Source organism: Hetaerina americana, unplaced genomic scaffold (assembly GCF_022747635.1).
Source record: "Hetaerina americana unplaced genomic scaffold, ioHetAmer1.1.p SCAF_6, whole genome shotgun sequence".
In the NCBI taxonomy this organism is placed as follows: domain Eukaryota; kingdom Metazoa; phylum Arthropoda; class Insecta; order Odonata; family Calopterygidae; genus Hetaerina; species Hetaerina americana.
In genome coordinates, this window is record NW_027287205.1 from 7,993,523 (window position 1) to 8,013,753 (window position 20,231).

The 20,231-nt window shown below is 42.3% G+C and overlaps 1 protein-coding gene across 1 annotated transcript in view; it reads left to right on the forward strand.

The window, feature by feature from the left end:
• Window positions 1–20,231, forward strand: part of LOC139695237 (serine/threonine-protein kinase NIM1-like) — a gene marked incomplete at its 5' end in the record, with an annotated part of 163,910 nt that overhangs the window by 11,190 nt on the left and 132,489 nt on the right. Inside the window, one exon of the mRNA XM_071593921.1 lies at window positions 5,766–5,984. Within this exon, the coding sequence (XP_071450022.1) occupies window positions 5,766–5,984 (219 nt within the window). The remainder of the gene's footprint in view (window positions 1–5,765; window positions 5,985–20,231) is intronic.

The following is a 20,231-nucleotide window of genomic DNA, read 5'->3' on the forward strand; positions in this document are numbered from 1 at the left end:
GGTGTATTCTTAATTTATATATGTATGTATGTATGTATGGGTGTGTATGTGCGTACTTATGTTTGTATTTATGTATGTGTATGAATGCATGTATGCATGTTTATGTCTGTATATGTATGTGTGTGTGGATATGTATGTATATGTGTAAGTATGTGTATGAATATAGGTATGTATGTGTGTGTATGTGTATGTATGTGAATGTATGTGTATGTGTGTGTCTATATATATGTATATACTTTTTTCTTTTCGATGTGCAAATCTGTGTTAATGAATTGATGTCTGTCTATATGTATTTATGTGTACATATGAATGTATTTTTAAGTTTAATGGCTAATATAATATGTATATGACGATGGGTTAAATGGAAGAAGGGACCATTTGGTCTCAATTTCGCCCAAATAAAGACCACTATCTATCTAGCTATCTATCTATCCTCTTATCATTTATCACTATTTATTTATTTCTACCTGGTGCTTGCACCCCCTGCCATACAACTTTTTGGTGGCTCGTGGGGTGTTTTATGTCGATATCGAAGAAGAACCGCGTTCATTGCCCTGACGGGAGATGATAATTAGATGCATTATAGAACCTGCTTCGGAACTGGCGTGAACGTCGATCAAATGTAGAAATCAATTCCGGGCAGAGATAAATCAAATTAATGATATTAGGTAATGAAATTAATGGCTGGTGAAAATTATCTCATGTCCATTGATGAAACTAATGGATATGAGATAGTGAAATTAATGGTTGGTGGACTTATGGGCAAGTAACAATAACCTAAGATATCTCCGAGACCTGTTCATTTAGCTGAATATCAAATCATGAAGAAATTTAATTTAAGGTCTTGTTTCAGAGTTTGTTAAAAAAGGCTCGGTTTGAAATTCATTCATGAGACCTGAAGTTTACCTGCTTCGACGACTTTAATGACACCATCCTTTGAATCGGAGAAATGCGAATTTTATTACAATTAATTATTCGTGAAAAGTGGATGGAATTAAAAAAATGAAAAAATACACGTAAGAGGGCTGATTCTCTTATTCTCCCACTTCCTATCGGTGCCGGGCAATAGATTTGGAACTCTATTATGTTCCATATAAGAAATTAGGTCCTTCTTTGAATAGTAAGTTGTGGATTTTCTCATCAAAACACTGTCCAGTTTTCAAATTATGAGGGGGGACCAGAAAGTAACTTACGTTTCGGCCTAGCGTGGCGATGAGAAGCGCTAGAGCCAAAATATTGGTGTCTAAACGTCCCTACACTCAGTGCACATCCTGCGGTGGAAGTGTGCAAACTGTGGTTCTTCTACTTTGCTCACTGAGAACTGTTTAAATGTGCGCTGCAATAGAAAATCCCGTTAGTTGTCAAGTGCGATCTGTGATTAGGTTTTTGCTGTCAAAAAACCACCAGCCAATTGAAAATCATGGGCAACTTTGTCAAGTGTACGGAGACAGAATAACGAGTAAAGACGGAGTGAGGCAGTAGTGTTTCCAGTTTTTAAATAGCCGCACCATTAATTTAAATGGATGTTCACGACGAGAAGTTTATTGTTATAATAAATGCCTCACTTGGAATGGCAACTACGTAGACAAATAGCTTAAGAATGTGCCTTCCCAAAGTATATGATAAAACTTTGTCTTAACACTAGGTTCATATTTTATTTCAAAACGTAAGTGACTTTCTTAACAGTCCTCGTACATAATCCATCGTTTCCGTAGCCTTTAATTATCTCGCTCATTATAACATTGTGTCTGTTTAGCTAGTTTATTTGTTTCACACAGTGGTTCTAATAAAATAGCCGAAATCACGTTGAATATGCTAATTATGTGACAATCACATAATTTCATGTCATTTCAGCTGCTTAATAGTGTTTAAGGAAAAAATGTAAAAGAAAGTTCACACAATGGTACCGTTTACGTGTGACCTTGAGCTAATAAATGCTCTTGCTGAAAAGGCTGTCGTTTCGAACAATCGAAGCGATTAGGAAAATTTTGAATGGGAAATAGAGACATTATAATTCGAATGTACAAAAGAAGTTCATCGCATTAGATGTGTACTGTATTTTATCCCATTTTCATTTCCTTAAAATAACAAGTTTCACTGTTGTATTCATTATTTGAAAGGAGGGTACAATCCAACATTTATGACTAAATTGTAATTATTATAAAAATATGAAAAACTGAAACACATCTCTTGGCTATTGAGTAAATTATACCTATATATATATATTATATAATATATAATTGACATCGTAGAATTTTATCAATGGGCATTAGCACTATGACCTGAACTAATTTTCTTAAGTCTTTAAGAAATGATTTGAGGTCGCTACCACGATAAACGGGGGAATGGTTAATAGAGTCGGTGGAATGATTTATATAAGACCAATAAGGAGGTGACCAGTTATTAATATGAAATAGACTACAACAAATTTGAAAGGTCATTGCATCGAAGTGAGCCAAGACATTTCTAATTGAAATCCTTTCACCAATTCAGAAGAGCACTCGCGACCCAATCAAATCCCTGCCTCCCAATGGACAGCGTTAAGAAATCCTTTCCGCGGAAATCCAATCAAAAGGTCGATTCGTCGTTGCCTCACTCCAAAGAATCATCCAATGTAGGGCATTCCTATTCGTATAAATGTTATCACGGATTTCGCAAATCGGGCAATGGCAAATGCCTTCCGGTGGTGGATCAATGTGGCGGTCGCAAGAGGTGGGCCAGGATGTTGCGAAACGGTCCGTTCGTCTCTCGGATGGCCAGTCGGACGCTTCGTGGAGAGCACGATGGATGTGCCCGTGTTCCGGAAGACAGTCCACTTCGAGGACGAGCCGATCTCGGGACCGGACAGTTTGGACGACGAGCCCAACTGGGGAAGCACGGACCGTAATGCCCTCAACTGGGAGAGTTCGGACGACGAGGCCTTCGGGGTCGAGGAATTGGAGTTGGACGTCGCCGCTTCCGGAGAGTTTTACCGTCCGGTGGATGGGTTCAGTACGGGCATCAGTGTATCGTCTTCCAGCGGTGAGCTTCTGTGGTCGAATCGAGACGGCTTGGCTAGTTTGTTCCCGAACCCAAATTTGGGGAGATACGAGGGTCATCCGGAAAGTAGTACCCGTTCGTGCCGCATGAAGTGCTGACGACGCGAGTAGCCGCTGGACGAGGTCAGATAGCTTCAGTGGCTTGTCTCCCTTCTCTGAGCCAAGTTGCGTGACGCTAGCATTGCCTGTGTTGTTTCTGTGATTGTTTACAATGTTTAAAAAAATTGAGAACGCCGCCAGTTGTGAAGTGAGGGCAGTGATTAAATTCCTCAATGCAAGAAACGTTCGCCCATGTGATATTCATCGCCAATTAAAGGAGGTGTATGGAGACAATGTAATGGACGAGTCGTCTGTTCGGCGGTGGTGTCGCAACTTCAACATGGGGAGGGGGAACACACACGACGATGAGCGTTCGGGGAGACCGTCTGTCATTACAGACCAACTGGTGAGCTCAGTTGACGAATTCGTGAGGAACGATCGGCGCGTCACAATTGATGACATCTGTGAGCATTTTCCCAACGTTTCTCGAACAATTGTTCATGAAATTGTTAAACACCATCTGCATTATGCAAAAATTTGTGCAAGATGGGTCCCTCGCAAGCTTACAGATGAGCACAAAACCAAGCGTATGGCTGCAGCACTGACGTTTTTGGGACGTTATTCTGATGAAGGAGACTCTTTCTTGACTCGCATAATTACTGGTGACGAAACATGGGTTTGTTATGCATCACCTGAGAGTAAACGACAGTCAATGGAGTGGCATCATGCTCATTCACCAAACAAACCAAAAAAATTCAAGACAGTTCTGTCCACCAGGAAACTCATGGCAACCATTTTCTGGGATCGACGAGGTGTATTGCTTATTGATTTTATGGCCCGTGGAGACACTATTAATGCCAATGCGTATTGTGAAACATTAAAGAAATTACGGCGGGCAATACAAAATCGGCGGCGAGGTCTATTGTCTACTGGTGTCATTCTCGTTCATGACAATGCCAGGCCTCATGCAGCTGGGATAACACAAAAACTTTTGCAGCAATTCAAATGGGAAACTTTCGACCATCCACCGTATAGCCCGGACTTGGCCCCTTCAGATTTTCATCTCTTTACAAAGCTTAAAGACTTTTTGGCAGGAAAAAGATTTGACAGCGATGAAGAACTTAAAGAAGGAGTGACCCTGTATCTCAATGAGCTGGCGGCGAAGGACTATGCAGCAGGAATACAGAAACTTGTCACACGTTATGAAAAATGCCTTAATTTGCTTGGAGATTATGTTGAGAAGTAGTTTAAAGTATCCTCTTTCAAATAAAATTTTTTATGTTTGTTAATATTTACTTTTGTGTCTTTATTTCACGAACGGGTACTACTTTCCGGATGACCCTCGTACCTTGTCCCTAGCACTTCCACTTTTATAACTACGTCTATCGGGCAAAAGTTTGATCAGTGGTCTAAGATTTGGGGGTCGGAATCAAGCGTAGCGTGAAGCTTACAGCTCCCGGGAAGGTTGTGATTCGGTTCGGCTGTGCCTGTCTGGAGCCAGCCATCAACGTGCTAATGGCAAGTTCATCCCCACCCTTACCCCTCTACCCAATAATCGTGCCCTCTCCCAGAATTGCCCACCTATCGCTAATGACACAAATCTACATAATACCCCGCAAGGGAGTGTGGCAGGGGTATTAGGTCACCACCCGTAAAAGAGAATAAAAACTTCGATGAAGTTTTCTCGGGTCTTCCACAGGGTCAGTGGTTCCATATTGGTCCAATATCGAACCCGTTGGAATACCCGAGAAAACTTCATGAAGCAAATACGCTGGGAAAGCACCAGATCTTACTTCAGAATAAAAACATACAAAACAAACAGATTCATGCTAATCTACATCCACAAAGACGTATGTATGCATACAAAAATCTCTTTAACTTACACGCATGCAAATACATATACTATCAACTAACACACACTTGCATCTACGAATATACCTTTATGCAACGTATATGTAACGTTTAACCTACTCGTGACTTGTAAGACAAATGTCTTTAATATTGGTTTCTTCGTATCATGGTTCCTGATTGTCCCGGGGAAAGAATGAGTATTTGCATCTATCTGTGCTGGAATCTATCTCCCTTATTTTATCTTTGTGGTCTGATCTACCTAAATAGTGTTTAGGCCACAATAATGCCTCTATTGTATTTGTTAAACTCGTTTGTCCTCAACCTTCCTAAAAGTCTCAGTCTCGCTTGTTCTCTTCGCATCTCAAGTGGCTCCCATCCTTATTCCTCTAAAAGACCTCTCACACTCGTCTTCTTTTTGTAATTTGTAAATTCCTCCCTGGATAAAAAAATCTGAGACAACTGTCCCCTCTATGCCGTTCCTCATGCACTAATAAATATACAATATTTGAGCTATTTTAAGGTATAATTATGTTTTGTCATTCACTACCAAAGCGTTGTGTTACGTGCGAATACCTTCCATGCATCTTGTATCCCCGGCTAAACGCCGTTGCGGTGGCCTGAGGGGTAGTATATTGTATGCATTCTCTACGCAAAATTCAATCGGTCACTTGGTATGGGAAAGGGGTATTAGGGCTCTACTCATACCAAGGGAAACTTGATGATGGAGCTTGAAGACAAGTAGCAAATGAGATCAGGATTAATTTGAACAGTTGTACTAATTTTTAAAAAACCGTTGGTGTGTGTGTGTGTGCCCTAACTTCGGTGTTTCTTCTCCAGGGAGCGACACCCCCAAGCCCCGCAGCGGCCTCGGCGTGCACGGGGGCTGGCCCCGCGGCTCGACGCCCCTGGAGCGACTCCAGTGGAGCCTCCAGCACGATGAGAAGTGGCGATCCGAGGTGGCGCTGGGTCGCAGGGTTGGCCTCTATCGCATCAAGGGCGAGCTAGGCGCCGGGAACTTCTCTCAAGTCAAAATGGGCATCCATCAACTGACGGGTGGTGAGTACCCATCTCCTGCATCTTTGGTCGTCAAATGCCACGAGTGCAACCGTGGTATGCACAGTGCAGTTGTGATAATATCAGGGCATTAATTCTGAGATAAGTTATTTATGTCTTTGCTTTCGATTTTAAAAGATGAACATCCTTGGCGGTAATTTAAAAATGAGTGATGGAAACAATTTGACGTTCAGTCAGATTTTTTGGGAACGTTTTAACTTCCGTTGGAAATCCATTTGCATTCATCATCTGCGCTTTCCTCTCGTGAATATCAGCTGTGCGGTTCGCGGGAGACTGCGGATCGCAATGAAGTGGGGAGTCGAAAGTCGACGTGTGGTGCCTTAGAGATATCAAAAATTTGATGAAAAATTTATAGGCGAATTTATTTAATCACAGGATGGTCTGAAAATATATTTTTTATTAATTTAATGGGCAAAGCTACGCTGAGATAGGGAGATAAGTTTTCAATTTAATTGCAAGTTTTATTTCTTGGCGTAGCAATAACAACGAAATGTTTGAAGAACTAATTCAACAAAAACAGCCATTTTATTCTTCCTAGTTCATGATTACTTAGTAATTAAAAAGGCCTAAGTTGGAATGCATGAATTCTCTTCATTGATTTAAAAGACACAAAGCAATTTGGCCAATTGCTTTCTTCGTCTTGTTACTTGAATGAATAGAAAAATTGGCACTTCATAAAAATATATGTGATTTAAAAGAATGAATCTTAAATTCCAAGCATTTTGATCTTCATCACAGGATAGGGAATAGCAGTGTGGGGTCCGTAATATGCTCACTCCTCAAAGAAGAAGAGCGTAGCGCAATAAAAAAAGAGTACATTAATGGACATCTTTGTAAGATACTCACCTCTGTTGGAAGTTTAATTGCCCCTCAACAGAGTGTATTCGTAAACTATGTCTTTTCCCTCCTGCTAATAACCGTATCCTTCCTGCACATTGTCTCTTCCCCTCTGCCGTCAGCCACCTCATTGCGCCAACCCACGCCCATTCCCCCTCTCCCCCGCGCAGCTGCGTCTTAGGCCCCCCAGTCCCGCCGAAAATTCCCTCCCACAGCCCTCCTTCCTTCCCCTCCTATCGAGAATATACGAGGGTAGGCTGAAAACTAATGCACACATGCTTGTGTACCACCAACAAAATGACCTTCAGGACCACTCCTGATGGCATGTGGAAGTAACATTCCCCCTCCAACACGCATGCGCAGGTTCGAGGTCGTTGCATTCATCCAGAGTATTTTGAGTTGCGGAATGGAGACGTGTTCTAGCGGCATGTTAACACAAATTAAACAGCGTGCTGTTATCGAATTTTTAACTGCTGAAAAAGTGACTCCTACTGAGAGTCATCGTCGTTTAAAGGCTGTTTATGGTGACGATGCTGTTAATAGGTCTGCTGTAAATCGATGGGTAGTAAAATATCGTGGTTGCAAGCCTGGAAAAGCCATATTTTTTTATGAAACACGCAGCGGACGTCCGATCGCTACCACAGACGATAAACATCACAAACTCTTCTAAGATTTGATTCAAAATAACTCGTATAAATGGCCTAACCATGTATGATTTTATACCAAATGATGTCGCATATGCGTTGAAACCGGTAGTAGTTTAGTAAAGTTTTTTGTTTGAAACAATACCAAGTTTTACATTTTCAGTGAAGCGTAGTTCATTTCCGTCAGCACTTCGTCGTAGGAGCGCGCATAGTGCGCGAGGGTTGGAGATTCTCGCCTCATAAGGAGAAGTGGAGGAAACTCGGTTCTCGTCCTCTTCCAGGGATTCGCCTTCCTTGCCCCATTACCTCATAACAACGTTTCCCTAACGTCTTCTTCCCGCTTTTCCTCATAACCGACCACCCCCCTACCCCCGCCCTTCAGGGAGACGTTTCCCTCTCGTCATCCCCCGCCTCGCGTGACTCCTCCAGTCCTCGGGAATCCGTTCGCCTCACGCTCCCCCACACCCCTCCCCCCTTTCCCCGTGACCCCTCCTCTGCCCCCACCCGCAACCACCCAGGGGAGCAAAACTCGATGCCGCTCTCAATCCCAGCGATTATTGTCGACGTCCCAACCACTCCGCCTCGCTTAATGTATTAGCCTCACCCTGAACGCTTGAAATGAGAGCACTTGTTCCTGTTTTCGGAAAGCAGTGGGATGAATGAATGAAAGGCCGACTGACATCTAGGAGTGCTGCTCCTGTCTCTCTGGAACTGCGAGTGTTAATTCGCTCTCCTACTCCAAGTCCCCCCTCACCCACTTCTTCATTTCCCGCCCCTGACTGACAGTAAGATGTCATGCAGTTGTGAGGAAAGTGAATCCAAGTAAAAGGCTTTTCGCTTGATTTAAGAGTAAATGAAGCTATTTCACGTGATTTTTGGAAGGCCATGAGTTCGAATGGGTTTCTTAAGTAAATGTGTCTTTATCCTAGGGGATAAGGTCTCGTGCCGTGGTAGCCCTTGTGTTTTGGGCTGCCGGAAATAATAATTATTTTGACGTGCTCTCTTGGGAGTTCCACTTCACTTTGTTGAACCTAATGGATAATATATTATTTTATTCCATGTAATATGAAACACTGCTCAAGACTCTTGGAACTGTATCGCAAAAGAAATTAAATTATCAATGAATGCCAAATGTTGAGTAAAAAATTATATACTGTATATATTTGAGTTGATGCGAAATTTAACCGCATGAGCACCGGAAAAAATTAAATTATTTCATTCTTTTTTTAAGCAGAAAATACAGACGTTTTTATAAATCCCATAATTAATCTATGTAAATAATGCAAAATATAATTCATGGCGATTGAACGTCTATAAGATTGAATGTGCCAATACTATTGGGATTACTGGATTTTTTTTTCGTAGGAATCGTCCACCCATAACAATTACTCTGTAAGAAGCGAGAAGTGGAAATGGGATGATTCACCGATGCAAAAGTCTTTCTTATGGATTTGGAATAATAATATTCCTTTTATATCTTCGACGTCGACCTAATTTAGGATGTGAATTGCCAGCTGTGGAATTAATTTGTGCGTTATTAACTTCGTCAATCGTATCAACCACCACATAAATGGATGTGATGGCCAATGGGGCAATCTTCATTTCACGTGAACTGTAATGAAATTTGGTAAGAAAAGACCCCTTAGGCAATTACTTCATCCTGCCTTGATGTGTGCTTGTGATCAATTTGCATATCACCGTATCGCGCGATATGCCGGCCCTGGCTCGGGAGCACACATTTCTGCTCGCCAGCACCGTGTCGTGCCCATATTTCATTGGCTATTATCATTCCGCTAGCTTTAAACTTAGAGCGAGTGCCATTTCACAATTTCTATCATGTGCAATGCATGCTTAAGTGTTTTCTTAAGTACATGTCATAACGCTTATTCCACTCAGTAGTCGTGATACCTTCCCTTTTCGCCCTCCAGAGGAGAGGTGTGGTGTGGCGGTGACATGGCGAAATTCACATTTATACTATTTCCGCAGGAAGTCTGCGAGTTGAATTTCATTGAGGTGCATCCGTTGGGGGAATGTATTCAACTGCATGAATTTGTGAAATGAATAACCCACTTATCACTGTTCACGTGTACATTAATAAGAAGAAAGTAATATTAATGTTTCCTTCATTTTATACAATGCTGTTCTACTACGAATATTTGTAGGTGCTTGTGTATGTTGGTTGGTAGTTTTTGTGTTTACATGTGTGAGGGTTTTAAGGGTTTTTGCATGAATGCCTACCAGGTTTTGTTTATAGATTGTATAAATTTGTGGTTTTGCATGCAAGTTGTTTTATTATTACGGGTGGTACCCTAACACCCCTTGCCACACGCCCTTGCGGCGGCTTACGGGATATTAAGTAGATGTGGATGTACGGAACCGAACACGTTTCGACTATAGTATTTTGTTTTAATTTTTTTAATCATTGAAATAATCAAATATTTGTGGCGCGTTTTTGTTCGTCCATTGCATTCGAAAAAAAAATAAATGCTGTTCGATTAATTATATTATGAACATTAGCAATCGCAATTGTCGCCTTGCTGTCACGTGAGCAGCGAATAAAATTATTCTAGCTTGCCGAAAACGGTCATGTTTTCGGCGAGCAGTCTTTGAAGCAGGAGATGATGGATCATTGATGAAAAATAACACGAGTAGTATAAGGAATGGAAAGGGTGATTTATATTAGGCCTTCATTTAACTTAACGTTTTAGGGAAGATGGGGGGGGGGGGGAATGATAGATCATTTAGAGGGGGCATTCTAATGAGAAATTTGGTCAATGCAAGGAATGTTGCTATTTCTCTCGTTGTTTATCAGCCCATGTGCCACCACATTAATCACGTAGCAATGGCGACCGTGAGCGATCTTCCTTTTATCATCGTCCCTAGAAATCTCGCGAGTCCGGCGTTTCCCCGGGGAACTTCTAAAAGTGGCGCCTTGGATGGGAAATGCACTGGAAGCCGGGGACGGGGGGAGGGGAGTTGGATGGATATAGGGGCCGAGGGCGGGAATACGTGCACCCTGGGCTAGGCCTCCCCCTCTCCCCTGCACGTGGGACAACACGGAACCCGGGGGCTTGTCACACTAATGGCGGGAGGAGAGGGCAATTTATTTCCCATCTTTATACGTATTTTCCCGGGCGAGAAATCCTCCCAAGGTCACAGATAATGGCAGTACGAGGGGCGTTTTTGCAGAGGAGGGGGGGGGGGTTGCACAGCGAGGGTGCAGCGTCGTCCGCTATTTGAAGTGCATTATGACTTTGCTGCACGCTTTCCATCCGTCGCCCACACCCCCCTCCACTCTCCCGTTTAACCCCCCCCCTTCCCCCGTCTTTCCCCCGGGGCTCTGCACAATTTAGCATCGCCCTTCACGGGGAAGGGGGGGGTGGGGAGAGGCGGCGCCTGTGGCTACGCATTATCCGTCTGGGAGCGCCACATTATTCCTTTAAAAATCCAAAAATTACCTCGAATTCGCACCCACCCCTCGTCACCCGCCATCTCCCGCACCCACCTCCGACCTTCCGCTCCCTCTCTCCGGCCTGAGAGCCCCTTCGGGTGCGATGCGGATGTCTGGAAGCGTGGCTCTCGAGAGCGGGGTTGATGACGTCAAGGGAATGGTGCGGAACCCGGAATTTCAGCCCGTTGCGGGACAGGAGTAAGTACTGCATTGTTGCGCAGGACTTGCGATTTTTCCAGAATCCTCAAGGAGAGTCGAATGCCAGCGGTTTGATTCCGGATGCCCGTTTCTCATTTCTTAAAGTTAAATTTTCTGAGAGTGGCAGGATATTATATAATAATTTTACTTATCTCTCGTTCCACTCCGCGGGTAAAAATTAAAATTTCGTATTGAGTTTCGGAATTGTTTTGAAAGCAGATTGATTGACATAACAGTTTCAGGCTTACCTTTGTGGAGTTACATCTGCTGATTAGGCTAGAAAAAGAAACTTTGCACTTCCACGTAAAGATTCAATTCTTCACACGACCATGGTTTCGATACTGCTTATCTTCATCAGGGCGCTGCATCGAAACCATGGTCGTGTGAAGAATTGAATCTGTACGTGGAAGTGATCAGTTTCTTTTTCTACCCTAATCAGCAGATTGAATAGTTCAATTGAGAAATGGACTCCAGGTGATGGAATCTTTTTTTGCATGATTTTCTTGTTGATTTGGGTACTTATGTATATGTATGATGAAAAAAATGACAATTACTTTCGGTAACTTACGCGTTAGTGGGCAGTGAATCTCTGGATGGGGAAGATATAAGAGGTGGGGAAGTTTTTGTTTTCCCGGTTTTGGAGATTTAAACTTTATCCAAAAAATTCGAGTCACCTCGACAGCGGTCCAAGCGGATCACACGCGAGACTCACACGAGCAGCCTCGTGATCTTCCGAAAGCACCTCGGGGACCATCTTGGCACGCACCTTTTTATATCTAAATAATCCGTAAGAATGGGATGAACTGTGGTATTCGGAATATTGAACTCTTCTCCTAACATTCTGACACTCACGCGTCGATCGGAATTGAGCGGATCTCTCACTTTTCGCACGTTTTCGTCTCAATGTGTCGTTGACGGACGTCCTGTGCGTCCCTCGTCGTCAACTTCCTCTCTACCTTCCCAGGAACGAACATTTCTTGGGACATCACTTAATCTCCGTAAGCATCCTTAGCAGTGATCATGGTCTTCGGACATGATTTTCCGAGCTCAACACAATTTTTTATCTCGTATATACATCTACACAATACCCCGTAAGCCGCCGCAAGGGCGTGTGGCGGGGGGTGATAGGTCACCAACTATGCATGTACAGTCATGTTACCTCTACACAAATATCAGTTTGATTATGAACTCGAAAAATGTTAACCGTTAAAAAGATTGAAAAAATATATACACTCCCAATTCTAATTAGCTTCTACGCGATTGCTGTCATAACTACTTTGATCTCTGATGGTACGAGGAAAAAACGAAATTTTAGATCTATCCGTTATACAAAAAAAATCTCTGATTTTACGTTGGTGATCTGATCTACCATAGTAAGTCGGGGTAAGTCAGTAATATGTCTTTAACATCCTCAGAGTAACATGCCTCAAATGTCGCAGTAAATATAACCTGTATTGAAGCCAACGGTCAAATAGTGTCTGCCATCATAATTCTTCCGATACAGTCGTGACACTGCTAACTTGTTCATAGCAATTGCTCGCAAACCTAGCTGATCTTCGTTGCATTCGATCTAGTTCCAAAATTAAACCTACTTGATGAGGCTCCCATAAACTTGCAGCATACTCTAGATTGGGCCTAACTAATGTGATGTAGCAACCTCCTCGACCTTTCATCGCAATTCCCAAGAATCCATTTCATGAGTCATAACCTTTTATTAACTATTCCGTAAATGTCACGAATGTGTTTTCCCCAGGGCATATCCATAGTTATCGTTACACCCAAGTATTTCACCGATTATACGTGTTTTATAATGGTTCCCTGATTAGTATAGAAGGCCACTAGACCGTCGAACAGGGGTCCAGTCTAGCAGCGATCCGTTCACTGTATCGGCCCGTAGATAACTGAAGCGGGTCGCGCTGCTTTTCCGAGACAGCTATTAGCTTTCCCGCCACTCCAGCCGCAGCTGGCGGGGAAAAATCGTTCTACTTATTTTCGAGACAGACCCTGTATTTAACGAAAAGTGTAAATTATTCCACGGAAAATTTTATTATTATTATTTGGTATTCTACCCATTAGAGTAGGTTTTGGATGGACACAGTCTCCATAATTGTGCACGCTACAGTAACCTGAAATCAGGCGCTACATTAAGTCCCTCTTCAATTCCACATATTTCATTCACCGCTTCCATTTGACATGCCTGCAATATTTCTGCCCCGTCCTCGTTTACCTAAAATTCTCCCCTCTATCACTGTCTTCAACATCCCACTGCCGGTCAATACCCCCTTCATCCACTTTTCCTGCCTCCATAGGATTTCTCCCAACAAACCCCTCTCCTCCCCCACCTTACCTAGTACTTCCTCATTGGTTTTTCTTTCTGTCCACTTCACCTTCTCCATCCTTCTCAACACGCAACGTTCAAAAGCCTCCAATCTACGTCTATCATCCTGCTTCAATGACCACGTTTCCGCGCCGTACATCACTACGTTCCGTATCCAAGTGTTAACGAGTCTTTTCTTAACATCCTTACTCAACGTCCCTGCCGCCATCAATCCCCTCCTCCTCGCAAAAGCTTCTTTGCCTAATGCACTTCTTTTCCTTACGTCCCTAATACTTTAACCGTTTTGGTCCATAAAACTTTCGAGATACGTAAACTATTCCACCTTCAATAGTTTTCGCCCTCCTAATTCAATTTTTAACTTAACTTTTCTCTTTCTAGAATACCGTTCAACCCTGTTTTATTTACATTTATTCTCTACCCATGTCCATTGCATTGGCCTTCCAATTAATTCAGCAGAGTTTGCAACCCCTTGGCTGACAGACGTACGAGAATTGAAACAAATGAGAAAACAAATCTAACTGATTTTATGTATTCCCAACCTATTTTATTTCTGCCTCCAGTTCTTTCTATCAGAAGAATGATTTCTTGAAAGTAAGGTTCGCCGATGGTTGGATTAAATACTGTATTCGAGGTTAAAATTTGGTACAGTGGCTGACATCATTTCATCAGTCGTCATTTCACACAAATCATGGTTCCAAAATTAAAACCCATATTTTGCAAAATGTCCCAGAAAGCTATGTTATCACCCTTTAACAACGAGTAGTAGTAGTTTTTAAGGGAGATGACCGATAGCTAAGGTCATTTGCGACATTAGGATGGATGGGAAAGAGGAAGGGTGGAGTGAAACCTGGCGTCGCCTTTAGCCTACTCTTTAACGAAAGGTGCCAAGGTCCACAGGTACCATATTATAGCGTCCCATCCGACGGACGTCGCACTCACTCAAAATGCTCTCCACAAAGCACCTCAAATAGGGATCGGGATACCACTGAAAAATATCTGCCGGATTCGAATCTGGGGCCTCTCGTTGGGAACCATCGCACCATTCCGATTTCCCCCATTTGTCAGTAATTATGTGTTAGAATGGTCCTTGGAGGAAAATTGTTATCTGGTTTTCGATTCAATTAGTGCTAGTAAAAGAAAAAGTATGTATTTATCATTATATTTCATGGCAATTTTTTATACCTTTGGTTATTGGCGTAATATGATGCCGATCAACTTATCATGCATATTTTTTTGGATAACAGAGTTACATCTGCTGTAAGCTTGTCTTCTCGAGTGTTATAGGGTAGTAGTAGTTTTTAGGGGAGGCGACCGACAGCTAAGGTCATTTTCGCCATAGGGGATGGACAGGAAAGGATGAAGGGTGGAGAGAAACCCGGCGTCGGCATTAACCTACTCTTTACGAAAGGCGCCAAGGGGTCCGCAGCTTAACGTCCCATCCGACGGACGTCGTACTCACTCAAAGTGCCCTCCACAAAGCACCTCAAGTAGGGATCGAGATACGTCTGAAAAATATTCAACACCGCCGGGATTTGAACCCGCGCCCTCAGGGTGGGAAGCCATTACGTTAGCCCCCGCACCATCTCGATCCCCAAGTGTTATAGGGTATTTGTTGTTTGTAATAGACGGGAGCAGCAGTTTTATTTTCATGAGAAAGCATCAATTGTAAAATATATTTTCCTCGTAGGATATCTTGTCAGAATTCAGTCAATTGGCTGTTTTTTTTCCAGACGTGGAGTAATTCTTCACCTAGGGGTTCTCATTTTTACTTGTACGGTAGTAATATGCTCAGTTATGGCAGATAATTTTGATCTCTCAATATAATATGGTCATATATTTAACAGATTTAGGCGAGATGTAGTGGAAGTTCGTCAATTTGAGAAAAACAAAATTTGTGAATTTCCACGGATTTATTTGTAGCGTATGTACAACGCGTTTCAGTTCATCGAACCATCTTCAGTACTTCAGTCTTGAACCTGAAGATGATTCGATTAACTGAAACGCGTTGTACGTCACAAGTAAATATGTGGATAAGTGCAATTTTTTTTTTCTCATAATAATATGGTCACTCCATTTTTCAACCGATTTTAACCAGAGGGAACGCCTTGGGCTAAAACGGTAGTCGTATGCTGACAGCAATAAAAAATGTTGAATCACTCTATTCATTACATTTCGTGGGTGGGAGGGAGTGCGACCTGGGGGTGATCCCCTCCGTGCCCCATTGACCCCGTGACCCAATGGGCCGAAAATCGTTCACACCCACCGCGGGCGACTCCTGACCTTTGGCTCTTGCTTTCCTTCAGATTCCCCTTTCAAGCAACACCCTCGAGCCGAACCCCCACCCACGTCCTTCCCCGGCGAAAGGATCCCACCCACACAAACACGCGGAACCGCCTCCCCCATCCACTGTCGCCCGCAACCCACTAGACGCCCCCCCTTCTCTCTCTCTGCTGTCTGCGGCGGCAACTGTTGCTCTGGGAGCAGTTTTTGACCTTTCAACCACCCACAATTAGGCGGGATTGTTTTTATTCCATCGCACTACCAAAACGCTAATGTTGGCGTACAGTAAGCGGTATTTTGATACCAATTTCGAGAGTTTATATTTGTATAATAATAAATAAATCAATTTTAATAAATAATAAGAAATATTTTAAGAAGCGTAGGAGCAACCTGTAGTCTTTAGGGTTTTTCTAATTATATTTTGGTAACCTGCAAGCCACCGCTAGGGTGTGTGGCAGGGGTGAATGCGCACCAGACTAATTTGGACCCTAATATGGCCCCTACTGCAGTCCGGCAGGACAATGTTATTCCAATCCCTTATCTTTCGTTGAAAAAATGACATCTCAAATCTATCTGTTCTACACTTAATCTCTAAAATTTTATTGACATGCCCTCTCCTACCGTAGTACGATGGGGGTAATAATACATTTTCAACATCACTGCTTAAGGGTCGTCCTTCCAAATTATGCTAGAGATTTTATCTGTAATTTAAATGTCGCTCCGTTAGTGATTTTCAGCCTAGCTGCTCTAACATTTTGGATACGCTTCTAAATTTATCATAGAAACGTTTTACAAATCTAGCTCTTCCACGCTGCATGCGATCCAATTCGGCAAATATTTCCAAATCGTGAGGATCTCATATACTAACAGCATATTCTAAATGAGGCCTAACCAGCGAAAGATAACATTTCTCTTTGACCTTTTCATCACATTTACCAAGTACTCTTCTGATAAATCCCAATTTCTTGTTAGGTTGTCCCCATGTTCCCCGCATGTTTTGTGAAACGCAGATTTTGGGATTTAGCCAATATATCGGCGACGCAATAGATGAAGGAAAGGATGTGGATGCAGTAATTGTTGATTTTTCGGCAGCTTTTGACCGAGTGCCTCACGATAAATTGTTGTTAAAGTTGGATTCGTTACCATTGGACTTGAGGGTAAAACAATGGATAATAAATTTTCTCAGAGGCAGAACTCAAAAATTAAAATTAGAGAATACATTTTCAAATGAGGCGAGCGTTTTAGCAGGAGTTCCACAAGGCAGTGTTCTAGGGCCATTACTCTTCCTAATTTACGTAAACGATTTACCAAACAATTTACATTCCCAAATAAGACTCTTTGCTGATGACTGCATTATATACAGACGGATAGAGCGTGTAATACTAAAAAATGACATTGATCGCCTTGGTGACTGAGGAAAAAATAATAATATGGGCATTAATATAAGTAAAAGTGAGCATATAAACTTTTCAAATGAAAAGAATGCAGAAAAGGAAATTTACACCCTCTTTGGAGAAAGAAGCCCATGTACCAGTCAATGCAAATATTTAGGCATTTATTTAACTAGGGATCTTGGGTGGAGGGTCCAAGTAGATAATTTGACACGGGAGGCATTTAAAGTATTGCATTGGGTGATGAGAAATTTAAAACGAAGTGGCGTAGCCACAAAAGAAAAAGCATATAAGGTACTGGTTATCCCTATCCTAGAATACCCCTCCATAGTATGGGATCCATATGAGTTGGGTCATATTAAAAAGATAGAAAAAGGTCAAAGAGAGGCAGCAAGATATGTACTCGGAAGGTACAAAAGATAGTGTCACGGAAATGTTAGATGTACTGAAATGGGAGAGTTTGAAAAATAGAAGAAAAAGGAGTAGGTTAGGCGCGATGTATAGAATTGCTGAAAAGGACGAAGCGTGGGAATATTTATGGAAAGAGATAGAAAAGCCTAACTTAAAGGGAAAAAACGACCATAGTTACAAAATAAAAATAAGGACGCAAAAAACAAATAAGAAAAAATACTATTTTTTAAATAGAACTATTATTGATTGGAACCAGCTGCCTGGAGGTTTGTTTGAGCCCTTTCCATCCAATTTTAGAAGTTTTAAGTATAAATGTAAAGCAGCCACTGGGTAATTAACTTTATTGTAGTTGTTAAAATATTGTTTGCATGTGATGTGGACGGCATTTTGTATGTGATGTGGAAGTCTCATTGTATGTAAGGATATTTTGTCTCTTATCTGTTTTTATAGTGCGTGTATGTACGAGGGTCATCCGGAAAGTAGTACCCGTTCGTGAAATAAAGACACAAAAGTAAATATTAACAAACATAAAAAATTTTATTTGAAAGAGGATACTTTAAACTACTTCTCAACATAATCTCCAAGCAAATTAAGGCATTTGTCATAACGTGTGACAAGTTTCTGTATTCCTGCTGCATAGTCCTTCGCCGCCAGCTCATTGAGATACGCGAGGGACCCATCTTGCACAAATTTTTGCATAATGCAGATGGTGTTTAACAATTTCATGAACAATTGTTCGAGAAACATTGGGAAAATGCTCACAGATGTCATCAATTGTGACGCGCCGATCGTTCCTCACGAATTCGTCAACTGAGCTCACCAGTTGGTCTGTAATGACAGACGGTCTACCCGAACGCTCATCGTCGTGTGTGTTCCCCCTCCCCATGTTGAAGTTGCGACACCACCGCCGAACAGACGACTCGTCCATTACATTGTCTCCATACACCTCCTTTAATTGGCGATGAATATCACATGGGCGAACGTTTCTTGCATTGAGGAATTTAATCACTGCCCTCACTTCACAACTGGCGGCGTTCTCAATTTTTTTAAACATTGTAAACAATCACAGAAACAACACAGGCAATGCTAGCGTCACGCAACTTGGCTCAGAGAAGGCAGACAAGCCACTGAAGCTATCTGACCTCGTCCAGCGGCTACTCGCGTCGTCAGCACTTCATGCGGCACGAACGGGTACTACTTTCCGGATGACCCTCGTATGTAATATTCGTTGTGAGAGTTATCTTTGACCAAACTTGACCGTTGCCACCGGGAAAATCGCCTAATTGCAACGTAATTCTATATAATAATAATAATAATAATGTTTCACCCAGGAGAAATCGTAACGCCTAGGTAATTAATTGAGTCTACACATTCCATTTCTGTGTTCCCAATGCATTAGGCATTGGGGAGGGAATTTCTCTTTTTCCAAAAATTCATCGCTACGCACTTCTTTAAATTTAATTCTAATTGCCGAGTGTCGCACCGGCGTTGTTTAGCATTAAAGTCATCTGATATAGCTGTTGTGTCCTTAGGATTCCTGATATCACGGTAAACCACTGCATCGTCGGCAAATAAACTTACCTTACTATTGAGTACGGAGTCAATATCGTTAACGTCAAGTAGTAACGTTCACGTTTATGAGTAGCAATATGGATATACATGTAATAAATTATATTTTTTCTCAGGTTTTTACTTGAAATAAACCTAATTCCGCAATTAGTGGGTTTGATGACATGCAGTGGCAGTGCATGGTTGTTTAGCGGGGGGAAATCAAGCACTTTTTGTCCCAATCGAAATGTGGAACTCTCGAGAGTGGAAATTAAGGTCAGAGGCACCGGAAATTTGACTGGAGTCTCGGGCATCGTGGCACGCACTTCACATTTTGACGCTTTTCCCCGCCATCAGTCAAAGTCGGAAGGTGGGCAATGTGGTTGGATGGGGAAGGGATGTGTGGGGGAGGGGGGTAGGCACCACGGGGTTCTATTTTTAGGGGGTAATCGGGTGAAAGGAAAGGGTTTTGGCGGGGGGTGTGAGGGGGAGGAAGCGAGAGATTGCGGAAAGGGGTGGGGGTGGTGGTGTATGAAGAAAAGGCCTTCTACGTAAATTGATGCTCATCGGTCGCCGGTATCGCGGACCCCCTGGATGACGTCCTGTGGAACTGGACTAAAATTCGTGTTTTCGCCTTATGCATTGGTAGTTTTATTGCCTACTCTATTTCTAATACACTTCACTTCGCTGTAGTCGCCATTTATAATTGCGAAGCGAGATGGCACGACAAAGTGAGGATCCGAACTGGCTCCGTGTGGGCGACTTACGTCACTATGCCTTTATCCTCTGCGAAGTATTGTTTGATTAGATTCCGTCTTGAAATTTATCGCATTGGTGTTTGATGCATTGGATATATTTTCAGATGCTTCAAATGGAAGTATTGAAAAGGTTATGGCATTATTTTGTTAAAAAATAATGGATTGGAATCAAAAAAAATTTAAAGATGTCAACTAATGCGGGCCTCCGGCATAGTTATGGATGTAGGTAGATTGTTGGCGTGTTTAGTGAACGCGTCTAGTCTTTGGTGAATGATTTACAATTTAAATCTTTGAAGTGTTTTAGTAAGGGGGATAGATATACATCGCGCCTTAGCAGTAATAATGGATGGAAACAACATGGATGATGGATATA